Source organism: Salvelinus alpinus, chromosome 1, assembly GCF_045679555.1.
Source record: "Salvelinus alpinus chromosome 1, SLU_Salpinus.1, whole genome shotgun sequence".
Classification (NCBI taxonomy): Eukaryota; Metazoa; Chordata; class Actinopteri; order Salmoniformes; family Salmonidae; genus Salvelinus; species Salvelinus alpinus.
Window position 1 is genome coordinate 83526503 of NC_092086.1, and position 12658 is coordinate 83539160.

At 40.7% G+C, this 12658-nt stretch overlaps 1 protein-coding gene across 3 annotated transcripts in view; it reads right to left on the reverse strand.

Annotated features, from left to right (window-relative positions):
* Window positions 1-231: 231 nt before the first annotated feature.
* The window catches only part of LOC139532056 (delta-sarcoglycan-like), a 303224-nt gene continuing 290797 nt past the window's right edge, over window positions 232-12658 (reverse strand). For 2 of the 3 annotated variants that reach the window (XM_071329183.1, XM_071329173.1), the window contains exons 7-8: window positions 6581-6704; window positions 232-4954 (exon numbers count right to left, since the gene is read on the reverse strand). In XM_071329183.1, the coding sequence (XP_071185284.1) occupies window positions 4775-4954; window positions 6581-6704 (304 nt within the window). In that variant the 3' untranslated portion in view covers window positions 232-4774. Of the gene's footprint in view, window positions 4955-6580; window positions 6705-10745; window positions 10960-12658 lie in introns of those variants that run through there. The other variant, XM_071329191.1, reaches the window with a different exon arrangement.

The following is a 12658-nucleotide window of genomic DNA, read 5'->3' on the forward strand; positions in this document are numbered from 1 at the left end:
AGGTACAAAGTGAAAAAATTATTGATTGTGAGTGTCGTTTTGTCCTCATAACCTCATCAACATTTTGTGCTCCTTTCACATGTAATGCTGTTCAAAATCGCCTCAAGACATGACGTCACACATGCTTGTTAAGCTAAGAACTAAAACAAATTAAATTACACAAGAATGCACTTACACTCAGCTCAGAAAAATTGTTCAACTAAATATCTCAGAAACACGCAAAATATGTCATTCAATCAACTAGTGTTTACACCCATTTTAATGAATTAAAGATTCATAAAACATCATTTTGCAAATTAGAATATAATAATCATGGCACTCAAAATCCTGCTTTTAGCTCATTAGATCTCGTTCAACTGGAGAGGTGTGAGAGACAACACGTAGCTAGCGTTTAGAACACCCACAAAATGGTAGTTCTGATATAATTCATTCTGTGTCTTGAGCCACTGGCGGTTAGCCTATTGAATATATATAATTATATCCCCATCACAGAGAAACTATGTATGTTTGAAGATGTCTTTCACTCTTAGTCTATAAGAGTACCACTGCCAGACAGCCTGGGAAGGTTTCAATTTCCAGGTTAATTCAACAATGTCGCAAAAAAAGTAGAAATTGTGATGATGGAAATGGCAGATATAGGATACATTTTCTAAAGATTGACAAATTTTTATCTGTTCGACAGGGGTGTATTTTTCTTTGTCTAACTTTCTTTATTGGAAAAATTATGATGGAAACTGTGTTTTTGAATAAATTATGATTTACAGGACAATGATTGTCCTGACTTTCAAGAATTCCTGAATTACTTTGCCTTGCTTTTCTGGTTGGCTGGCAAGTATCAACATCCAATTATTTCAGATCTACAGTAGTGCAAGTTTCACCATGGCACGGACTGTGGAGATACGTTGGCACATGAGAATTTTTCATCAGAATATGGCAAATATTAGTCAATTATTGCATTCTATCCATGCTGGCTTTTGCGGGCAACCTGAGAAATAAAACAAATAGGTGGAAGGGCATACAGGCTGTCGCCAATTTCTTAATGCGCGATTTTCCTAAATGGGTAATGGAAACACTTCTTTAAAAAGAAAGTTAAATAGAAACACACCCTAGCAGGCAATTGTCACTTTCTAAATGGTGACCAAAAATCACTGGACCAGTTAAAGGAAACATACTGTAGCTATTGTCAAATGATGGACCCTTATGAGACTTTTGAGTTAGCTTTTCTGCTATAGTTGCAGGGAAATTATCTCACAAAACATGTAAAGGGTCTTAGATAATCCTTCTGAAGCTAAGTGTGAACTGTGTTTGATCAAGCACTTTTGGAAAATCTGATTCTAAAGTCCCCCATCCTATATAAGATCCTTTATCTTCTTTCAGTAGGCCAGAAGACAGACTTGAACGAAGGCAAAGATTAACAGTGTCTCTCATTAGAATAATTCTACAGGAAGTCCTCCATAATAATGGTTATTTGTTTGTGTACCCAGAAGCACTGTCATGAGAGTGACTGTCCAATCAACCTACATGGAAGCATCTGAAATCGGACTCTCCTCTTCATAAAAGACAACCTTGACATTGGAAAGGCCCAGTCAAGGGTTCACTGTTGAGTCATTGATGGGTATATATTTTAGAGCACTGTTTCCAAACTCCAGTCCTTGAGTACCCCCAACAGCACACATTTTTGTTGTAACCCCGGACATGGACACCTGATTCAACTTGTCAACTAGTCATCAAGCCCTCAATGAGTTGAATCAGGTGAGTTTGTTGGGGGTACTCGAGGACTGGGGTTTGGAAATGTTGTTTTAGAATTACAAACAGAGACTATCTAATAACTGGAGTCAGAATGACATGAATGTGCAGTGGACAGGAGAGTAGTAGAGGACTAGGGCCGCTTTTAATGATTTGCAATCCTTAGTCTGTTATTGGGGTTGTGGCAGAGGCAACCAGTGACCGGGCACTTAGCAAATACTCACTAATGAGGCTCACGGCAGCCATTTGCCCAGTTCCTAACCAATCAAAACACACATCAAACACTCTGGAAAGTCTGTCTCACTATAATGAAGAGGAAAAGGGGAGTTAAACTTAATTTGAGTGGTGTTGATACAGTCCTCTGATCTAGTCAATTAGCACTGGACACACTCAGGTTTGTACACTTTGTGTGTGTCTGTGTCATAACTTTTCCATGGTGCAGAACACTGAAATATAAGAATGCTGTAGTTTGGGACAACTGATCTGCTTTTCAGACAACAATAACTGTATAAAACAGACCAAATTCAATATGCCTGGTGAAATGCTTCAGTCATCTTGACATTTAGTTTATTATATACTATCAGCAATACTCAGTGGCATTTTACAGTGTGTGCGTCTGAAATCTAAATTAATAAACGGCTTTTATGTGGAGAAAAAAAAAACGTTTTACAGAGCCAATACAAAACGTAACATCTCTTGAATATACAGTAGCACAACATTGACAGAGCTGTAAAAACCCAGCGGTAAAAACCCTCCTGGAGACTGTATTGCTTTCCTCAGCAGGGATGCTGCGCTAATAACGAGTGGTCTAAGCTGAGGCAAACAGCCCCATTGAAATGGAGTAAAGGAAGAGGACGTCGATGCAAGGCAAAGTGGACTTGAGTACATCCATTTTCTCTCTAATAAACTTGAACAAAGACACTGTTCACTTCAGATCGCTTCAGGAGGATTTCAGTGTATGGGAGCTAAGGACAAGTACTCAATGAGTACTGTACAAGATGACTACGTATCAAGTCATAGTAGGGGCCCCTCCACTTTTTGGTTTGTGTGTCGGTTACTCTGAGCATCATTGAACAAGTAGAGCCAAATACACAATCGATAAAAGGCAAAAAAAACTCTTAGTAGAACAAATTCCATACAACACACGAGGAATGCAAAGACCTCACCCCCAACTGCCAAACAAAATGGGCTAGTATTCATGTGTACTATTGAGCTCAGCATGTGAGAAGTTCACACAAAGAAGAGGACCAACATAACGAAAAAGCAATATCACTTCTCCCAAAAGGCAAACATTGTACACTATACATGCGTACCTGTAGAATATCAAGATGTTTACTTATTCAATCTTTTTTTTTTTTACAAAAACACATGATATATAAAATCTTTAATTTGCAAAAGAGCATATTCTCAATTTATCGAGGATATGTCCTTGACACACACAGATGTGATTGTGTATTTACAGATAAACTATATAAAAAAATGACTCTCTCGCTTATATCTCAAAAAAACATGTGTTTACCAATATGTTGGCCCAAATATTCTTGTCAAAGGGATTAAATCACTGAAAAAATATGAGAAAAGAAGAGGGAGAAAGAGGGTGTGGGTGCATGCAGTTGGGTGAATCAGAGATATCTTTGCATTCCCATCCTCTACACACAAAACGGATTTAACCGAAAGGAAAAATCAAATGTACTCATTAACAAAAGAAAGTCTGTGTGATGTGCTTCTCCTTGCCACAAGTGCATTGATATAAGGCACAGGCACAATTTTCCCCTCTTTGAACAGAGTGGGTCACAATGGTTCAGTCCCAGTACGAGGAAATGGTAGGGTGATCACCTATGAAGACCATCACATCTCCATCAAATCAAATCAAAGTTTATTGGTCGCATACACAGATTTGCAGATATGCCCTCTATGGTATTTATGGTATATATACAGTATATACTCTATGGTATATATTGAGATATACTCAATGTTTACCATAATGTTCCCTTAGCTGTGTGGGTTAAAAATCTGTGCTGCTGTTGTTCTCTTCATGATTCTATAAAGTCGACATTGACGTGAATTGACATGATATGCAAGTGTTACCAGTCTTGACACATTGACAATCATAATCATTCACAAAAGAAAACACTATTGGCACACACTTCATGTTTCAAAACAAGAGACAATATTGTTAGAACTGCTAACAAACTGGAAAAATGTAATCATAGAACAAAATAGCAATGAGCCTTCTCTATCACTACATGTGTGGTAGATGACTTGAAGCAAAGAGTGTAAAATGGCAGGATATTGCAGGGTTTCTAAATGTGGGTGATCACCCTAGTGATTCTGGTACTGAAATTGTCTTCAGGACAGCGAACAGAACATTGTCACTCTGAGTGTCTCTTTGTAAATCGCAGGAGGATCCCTCTCAGTTTCTGCCAGAGGGTTGTTAGGAGGGACAGAACACTTTGTGTGTGTGTGTGTCTCTGTGTGTGTGTGTCTCTCTCTCTCTCTCTCTCTCTCTCTCTCTCTCTCTCTCTCTCTCTCTCTCTCTCTCTCTCTCTCTCTCTCTCTCTCTCTCTCTCTCTCTCTCTCTCTCTCTCTCTCTCTCTCTCTCTCTCTCTCTCTCTCTCTCTCTCTCTCTCTCTCTCTCTCTCTCTCTCTCTCTCTCTCTCTCTCTCTCTCTCTCTCTCTCTCTCTCTCTCTCTCTCTCTCTCTCTCTCTCTCTCTCTCTCTCTCTCTCTCTCTCTGTGTGTGTGTCTCTCTCTCTCTCTCTCTCGCTCTCTCTCTCTCTCTCTCTCTCTCTCTGTGTGTGTGTGTGTCTCTGTGTGTGTCTCTCTCTCTCTCTCTCTGTGTGTGTGTGTGTGTGTTTGATAACAATGTGCATCATGTGTGTCGGTATGATCTATATGTGTATTTTTTATGTGTATGTGTTTCAGCATGTGTATGTGTGTTTCAATGTGTGTGTGTGTGTTTCAGTATACATGTATGTGTGTGTATGTTTCAGTGCTTGTGTGTGTAGATATTTTTGTGTGTATGTGTTCTAGAGGCAGACGTTGTTGCTGATCTGGCAGGTGGAGCCTGTTCCGGCCTGTGAGAGGAAGAGTTTCCCATTGGGACAGACGCACACCTCATAGACAGTCTGTCTGGAGGTGGTCCCCGATGGAGAGGCCTTGCCCTCCGGCAGACGCAGCAGCCTGATCCTCCGTGCGTCCAGATTGATCTGACCAAGAGGAGACAAAGGAAGATAAAGGCAGAGGGATTTTATTTACGTACAGTATTTGTAGGTGGGTAGGTTGCTGAGTGAGTGAGAGAGAGCGTGAGAGAGAGAGAGTAGAGAGAGAGAACTGTGTGTGTGACTCCACCCATGTATTAGTTCAAAAATCACCAAGTATAGCCTCCTCTACCTAACAACAAAACAATCATAATGAGCTTGAGATGATAGATCACTCAAAGCACTGTTGACAATATACTGTAGATCTGTTTGCATGATCTGTTCATTGTAGAAAACAAAACACAACTCTACATTTTGCTAAAGGCATCTCTGCCATGCTTCTGGGCTGAAGAAAAGTGGCTATCGGCGGACAAAGCCATTACAGGCAATAACCTCTTAACGGTCACACACCTAACTCATCTCTGAGCGCTCCTTCATGATTTAAGATGAACAAATCTATACCCAGGCGTTTAAGCACTCTTAGCATCTTTTTTTCTATCTCGAACCTAAAAGGGGTCTTCGGCTGTCCCCATAGGAGAACCCTTTGAAGAACCCCTTTTGGTTCCACATAGAACCCTTTTGGTTCAAGGTAGAACCCTTATGGGTTCCATGTATAACCCTTTCCACAGAGGGTTCTACATGGAACCCAAAAAGGTTATCCTATGGGGACAGCCGAAAAAAACCTTGTGGAAGCCTTTTTCCTAAGAGTGTACCTATCAATTCCAGCAATAACTTCTAACTTTAATTTGACATTACCATTTGAATTGGTATTTCTTCTCTTTCACCCAACTTTACCATTCCATCCACCCAGTCTAAATCCCATCTCTCTAATCCCCCTTGCCCTCCCGGGACTGGGCTTGTATTTGCCCGACCGGGAGTGGAACTGCTCCATATATAAAAAGGTAAAAGGAGTCATTATCAGGCGCCTGGGTGGAAGCATTCCCATCAAATGACCTGGAACACTTTAGCAGGGAGTCTCAGCTGACTTCTCCACACATCTGCTATTGAGCAAATCTCTGCAGTGAGAGAAAGGCTGGGGGATGGGCAAGTCTCTAATAGGCAAACCTCACCACTAATTGCGGTTGCAAGTGCCAAGGGGCTCCTAGAGAGCGAGAGCTGTCTGTGAGTTGTCTGTCCACACATCAGGCAGGTGACACATGGACAGTTGGAAGGCTTCTCAAATGGAGTGTGAGGGCAGACACCTCACAGACAGATTTAGCAAAGCACTAAAATGTCTGATATAAGTCACATCAAGTCCATAAAATGGAGAGGGGCCTCTGTTTATGTGTTATATCATCTAGTCACATTACTCTGTTAAGTCTTCTTATTAAACTTAGGAAGAAGGGCAACAATAGGACAAATTAAGTTTTACCCTCTTCCAGATTTTCCTCACATCATAACATTGACAGACAGATATACAGATGTAGAGTATACACAGTGTGAGAACTCTTAATGCAGCTTTATTTCCTTCCTGACCTCCTTCCTGACCTCCTTCCTTCATGACATCAATGATGAACTGATCTGACATAACTTGAAAATGAAAGCTGTCGAGTGAAATCCTTTAGATCAGTGACTACTTTAAGGGAGGAGGATGGAAAGATGAAAAGATAAAAGTTGAGAAAATGGGTCCCCTACCTCTCCGTCTTTGGACTCCAGGCGTAGGTCACTTCTACACGTGGCCTGGATGTCCCCTGCCTCTGCCAGGATCTGGATTCCTTTAGGGGCCTCCATGTACAGAGACCGCGTGGGAGACTCCAGTCTGGAAGAGAGAGAAGAGACAATTCCACCAATGACAATATATAGTAAAGAATATCCAAGATAGAGCCTGGGAGAAAACAGAATAATTATGCCCCTTGGTAGCTATGACTGCTGTTTACTGAAACACATGACACACAAACAGAAAAACAAACAGAAAGTGAAAGTGTCAGGTGTATTCACTACATCATGACTTTTGCTAATCGTTTTTCTTCCTACAATAAAATGTGTCTGTTGTTCATAGTATAACGGGCTTCCATTGTCTCAGGATCTCATATCAGAGTATAACTTTGTGGAGTGTTGTTATCCCTCAGTCAGTGAATGAAGATATGAACCAGAGCCTGGAACGAAGTATGGAGACAGTAGACAGTAATCTAGGATAAGAGGTTGTGGCTGCAGGTGAAGTTCTTCTCTGGCCCCTGCCAGCCTCAGCCGCTGCCCAACAAGGAAATTAAGTATCGATCACATGGTCAAACAAAACAACTAGCAGCATTTATATTCCAATAAGTAGCTGTCATCTTTATTCATATCAAACGGGTTTGGTTGACCTTACTTAAACATTTAAATAATGAAGGGGAGGGAGATCAATGCTAGCTGAAGGATCTCGAATTATATCAAATTTTCCTTACATATTGCTGTGATATTACTTGACTATATTCTAGTATTGTATTATTATGTTATATACTGTATCATATTTTATAAACTGGGTGGTTCGTGCCCTGAATGCTGATTGGCTGACAGCCATGGTATATCAGACCGTATACCACGGGTATGACAAAACATTTATTTTTACTGCTCTAATTACGTTGGTAACCAGTTTATAACAGCAATAAGGTGCCTCGGGAGTCTGTGATATATGGCTAATATACCACGGCTAGGGGCTGTATCCAGGCACTCCACGATGCGTCGTGCCTAAGACCAGCCCATAGCTGTGGTATTTTGGCCATATATCACACCTCCTCAGGCCTTATTGCTTAAACATATCATATTATAATATTCTAGGATATTTCTGCCATCTGACTTGTTAACATTGGAAAAAGGAGGACAGAAAAGACAACAAAGGGGCCTGGGTTATTATTATAAGAACATAATGGCCACCAAAGGCTGTGCAATGACACTGGGAAATCATTAAACGCTTATAAGATTCAGGCAGTCGGAAATAATGTGGGCAGAATGTCAAAACAGGCTACATATCTAGCGACTGAGACACAACCCTAAATTACACCTCAGTTGTTAAATGATAGGCCATGTAACTGTTATCACACTGCAATCTCTCCATCTCATCTTCAGCCCTTGAGAGAGAAAAAATGCCCTGTTTATACCTAGTGCTAATATGCTTCTTTTGACCATTGACTTATGGCATCAATGTGTCTTAAAGTAAACTAATAAATATATATATTTTTTAAATATACAGGGAGGGACCAGGAAGTCTGGTCAGCATGGATGGAAAAGAGACACATTTTAATATCATGTCTAGACACGTCTGAAAAGATGGGCACAATCAGAATGTGGACAAGATCAGGACAACGGACGCATGTTAGAACCAGGTATAAATGGGTCTTAAACTGTACACTGAGATGAAGATGAATGAAGAGTGTGTGAACAGATATGTTGAGGATATTTAACATTGAGGAGATGTGTTCAACATCTAAGAATGTAATTGGAAATATAGAACATTTCCCCCTTGAATCAAAGCAGATTAGTGGAGGGATGTGTGGTTATTTTCATCACGAGACTCTTCCATTTTTTGTCTCTCCCCTGCACAATCCTATTCAAGGATTTCATTAATGGACAAAGTGTTCCTTCATCAAATGCCCATATAAGCCTGGCTGTCACATTGCTAATGAACGAGTGAAGGTTATGTACCAACACTTATATTGATCCTGTAGTTGTGTTCCAAATTACCATTTACCTAGCACAAGCATGTTAGTTACTGTAACATACAGTGCATTTGGAAAATATTCAGACGCCTTGACTTTTTCCACATTTTGTTACATTATACCCTTATTCTAAAAGTTATGGGGGGAAAAATCCTCATCAATCTACACACAATACCCTATAATGACAAAGAGAAAACGGGTTTTAGAATTTTTGTTAAAAAAATATATATATATGTATATACAGCTCTGGTAAAAATTAAGAGACCACTGCAAAAATATCAGTTTCTCTGATTTTACTATTTATAGGTATATGTTTGGGTAAAATGAACATTTTGTTTTATTCTATAAAACTACTGACAACATTTCTCCCAAATTCCAAATACAAATATTGTCATTTAGAGCATTTATTTGCAGAAAATGACAACTGGTCAAAATAACAAAAAGGATGCAGTGTTGTCAGACCTCGAATAATGTAAAGAAAATAAGTTCATATTGAGAAATCGGGGAGAAGGGCCTTGGTCAGTCAGGTGACCAAGAACCCGATGGTCACTGACAGAGCTCCAGAGTTCCTCTGTGGAGATGGGAGAACCTCCCAGAAGGACAACCATCTCTGCAGCACTCCACCAATCAAGCGTTTATGGTAGAGTGGCCAGACGGAAGCCACTCCTCAGTAAAAGGTACATCACAGCCCGCTTGGAGTTTGCCAAAGGCACCTAAAGGACTCTCAGACCATGAGAAACAAGATTCTCTGGTCTGATGAAACCAAGATTGAACTCTTTGGCCTGAATGCCAAGCGTCACGTCTGGAGGAAACCTGGCACCATCCCTACGGTGAAGCATGGCGGTGATAGCATCATGCTGTGTGGATGTTTTTCAGCGGCAGGTACTGAGAGACTAGTCAGGATCGAGGGAAAGATGAACGGAGATCGTTGAAAACCTGCTCCAGAGAACTCGGGACCTCAGACTGGGGTGATATTTACCTTCCAACAAGACAACGACCCTAAGCACACAGCCTGGACAATGCAGGAGTGGCTTTCGGGACAAGTTTTTGAATGTCCTTAACTGGCTCAGCCAGAGCCTGGACTTGAACCCAATTGAACATCTCTGGAGAGACCTGAAAATAGCTGTGCAGCGACGGTTCCCATCCAACCTGACAGAGCTTGAGAGGATAGCTTGTAGCATCATACCCAAGAAGACTCGAGGCTGTAATCACTGCCAAAGGTGTTTCAACAAAGTACTGAGTAAAGGGTATGAATATAAATTTGCAAACATTTCTAAAAACATGTTTTTGCTTTGACATTGTGGAGTATTGTGTGTAGATTGATGAGGAAACCTTTTTTTTTAAATCAATTTTAGAATAAAGCTGTAACGGAACAAAATGTGGAATAAGTCACTGGGTCTGAATACTAACCGGATGCACTGTAAGTGCAATTCAATTGTACCAACCAGGGAGTTTGCGTGTGGACATAATGCTTTGGACATAATGTCCACTCTTTGACAGAAAACATAGCTCTAAGTGTGTCTGCTAAAACATAGATTAACAGAATAATGCTGTGATGGTACACCACGTCCTTTCAAAGAGGATCAACACAACTGGACATTACTTTGTTTGGAGTTGGACTTCAGTGTGGGAGGATGAGAAACAGCATCAGACTATCTCTACTAAAGGAGAAAACATTTCATGTTGGGTTTAGTTGCCATATTGTGATCAGAAAATAGTCTAAACAAAAATAACTATACCCTCATTGGTTAGATTCACAAAAAAGGAATTTCAAAAAGCATTTATTGTTATGAAAATTAAAGCAACCACTCCCATGCATTAATCAGCCCAAAGTGCTCTTCCTCTTTGAAAAGCCTGTGATTGTGAGCCTCAGCCTGGCTATCTATCTGTATTCAGGGTCGGGGTGTGCTGTGTGCCTCAGATGCTTCTGGAGGGAAAATAAAACAGATTATAAGACAGAACGTTACAGCAACAGCATCCTTGGCATTGTCTCAGGATCACAGAGAGTCGACTAATCAGACGCTTGACCAAGAAATTAAGGTTGTGTTGGGAATAATAGAAGAGGCTGAGGTAGATGTGATGTGCATCTCCTGGTGCACTGTTCAATTATTTATTATTTATGTTTTTGCCATTGCCCTCACTGGCTTTCATGCAATTTAAATGTGATCTTGTCTGAGGTGTCAGACTCGGCGATGTAATGAACACGATGGGAGACAGAGAGCTGGTTTCAAGCGCAGGGCGCAGCAGGTGTTTATTTGTAAAGGACCACAGGAGGATGAAGGTAGCTGGGTACAAAAAGGCACCAGTACAGGCAGGGAAAAGGATAGTATCGTCGTCCAGGAGATCAGGCAATAGGTTGATAACAGGAAATCCGATAGGCTAAAGTACAGGCAGGGAATAGGAAAAAGCCACCGTTAGTGAGGCAGGCAAAAACTATCATACACAGGAAGATTACATTACAGTAAACACAGTGATCCGAATAGAAGTGGATCACAAAACATACAATACCTCACAATGATGAGGTGCAAAGAACTAAAGTAAATAGTGTGTGATAATGACATACAGTTGTGTGAACAGGTGATCAGAATTCAGGTGATTGGGATCTGGAGAGTGAGCTGCGTTCAGGGGATCTACGTGTTTGAGAGTGTGAGCTGGATGCAGACGTTACAGGTGACAGTATCCATTGGAGTGCTGTGGTTGGTTCCCTAAAATTCTGGGGAGGGTTTAGCGAAGGTTCAATTACTCTGATAAATATATACTTTATAAAGGTGGTTTGTCTGACAGGTCTGGGGCTTATTGCAGTGTGGATGGGAGTGCTGACCCCATTGGGGCCCAACTACAGTCACAGCATTTGTTTTAATGATTACAAATCACCTCCAAAACTCTGCTCAAAGGTAAAACAGTTATAGCGGTCAAACAATAAATCTGGATAAATGGCGGCTCCGTTTTCAAAGAAAGCCATTTATGGCTTAATGTCACATTACTTCTTGAGAACACATTCCATGTTCAAGGAGTTATTGTGGTGCTTTTTTGTACTCAGCCTAGGCGTCATATTGTTTTGTTTGTATCTGTGTAGAGAACGGGTCAGGACATCTGTCAAATAGTCCTGACCTCCTTTCTGCCGCCATAAGTGAGAAATGCATTCAATAGAAGGACATGTCCTATGGATGACACATTAACATCAACCATAGAGATATGATGATGGTTATTGGTCAAATTCTATAACAATAGCAGGGAGCGGGAGAATATGACACTCAAAATAGAACATGGTGGGATCCAGAATTCGTACCTGCCAAGGATTCCAACACATTACGTAAAGATTAGATTTTTACTCATGCTCCATTGCGCTCACCCCTCTTTCTAATGTAATTGGATAGTTTCGGCCATATCTCATTTTCAATTGGCCACTTGTCATAAAATTATGCATAAATAGAAGAAAAAGCCCTAGCCTACAACCAACAATTACACTGGGAATTGTATGCAGGAGCTTCGGAGCATCATTCAAAGTGATCTGTCCTTTTCTGACGGAACGTTTTTAAATGATCATTTCAAAAGCGCCATCAATGATGGATGAGTCATCACACAAAGTCATATCTCTGGAAGCAATATTATACATTTGTCATGGAATGCTCTCTGTCTGTCTCTCTCTGTCTCTCTCTCTCCACTCTTTCTCCAATTAACAACCCAAATAGCACTGTAACAGTAATCCAAATGCAATCTATATGTATCTACACCAAATGAATTTACACAAGATATAGTATGAATCATATGTACATCAGTAAATATATTAGAGTGAGCTATGTCAAGAATCCGGTATATAAATAAATATTTGAGGTGATGTCAGGGAGTGGGAGAGAACTGTGTGTTTATAGTGTGTTCCTTTTGATTGATGGGTGTCAGAATGTTCGCTGTACATGGTGGCAGGGCTGATAACCAGTGTCACCTGTCAGCGAGGGTAAGCCCACTGTTACCATCTCTCCTCTCACTCTGACAGGGCCAGGGGGAGGGAGATAAGTTCTGTGTCTGTGGCTTTACTAAGTTCTTTTAGGGGGTAAGGTGGAAGGTGAAGTGAGTGTGA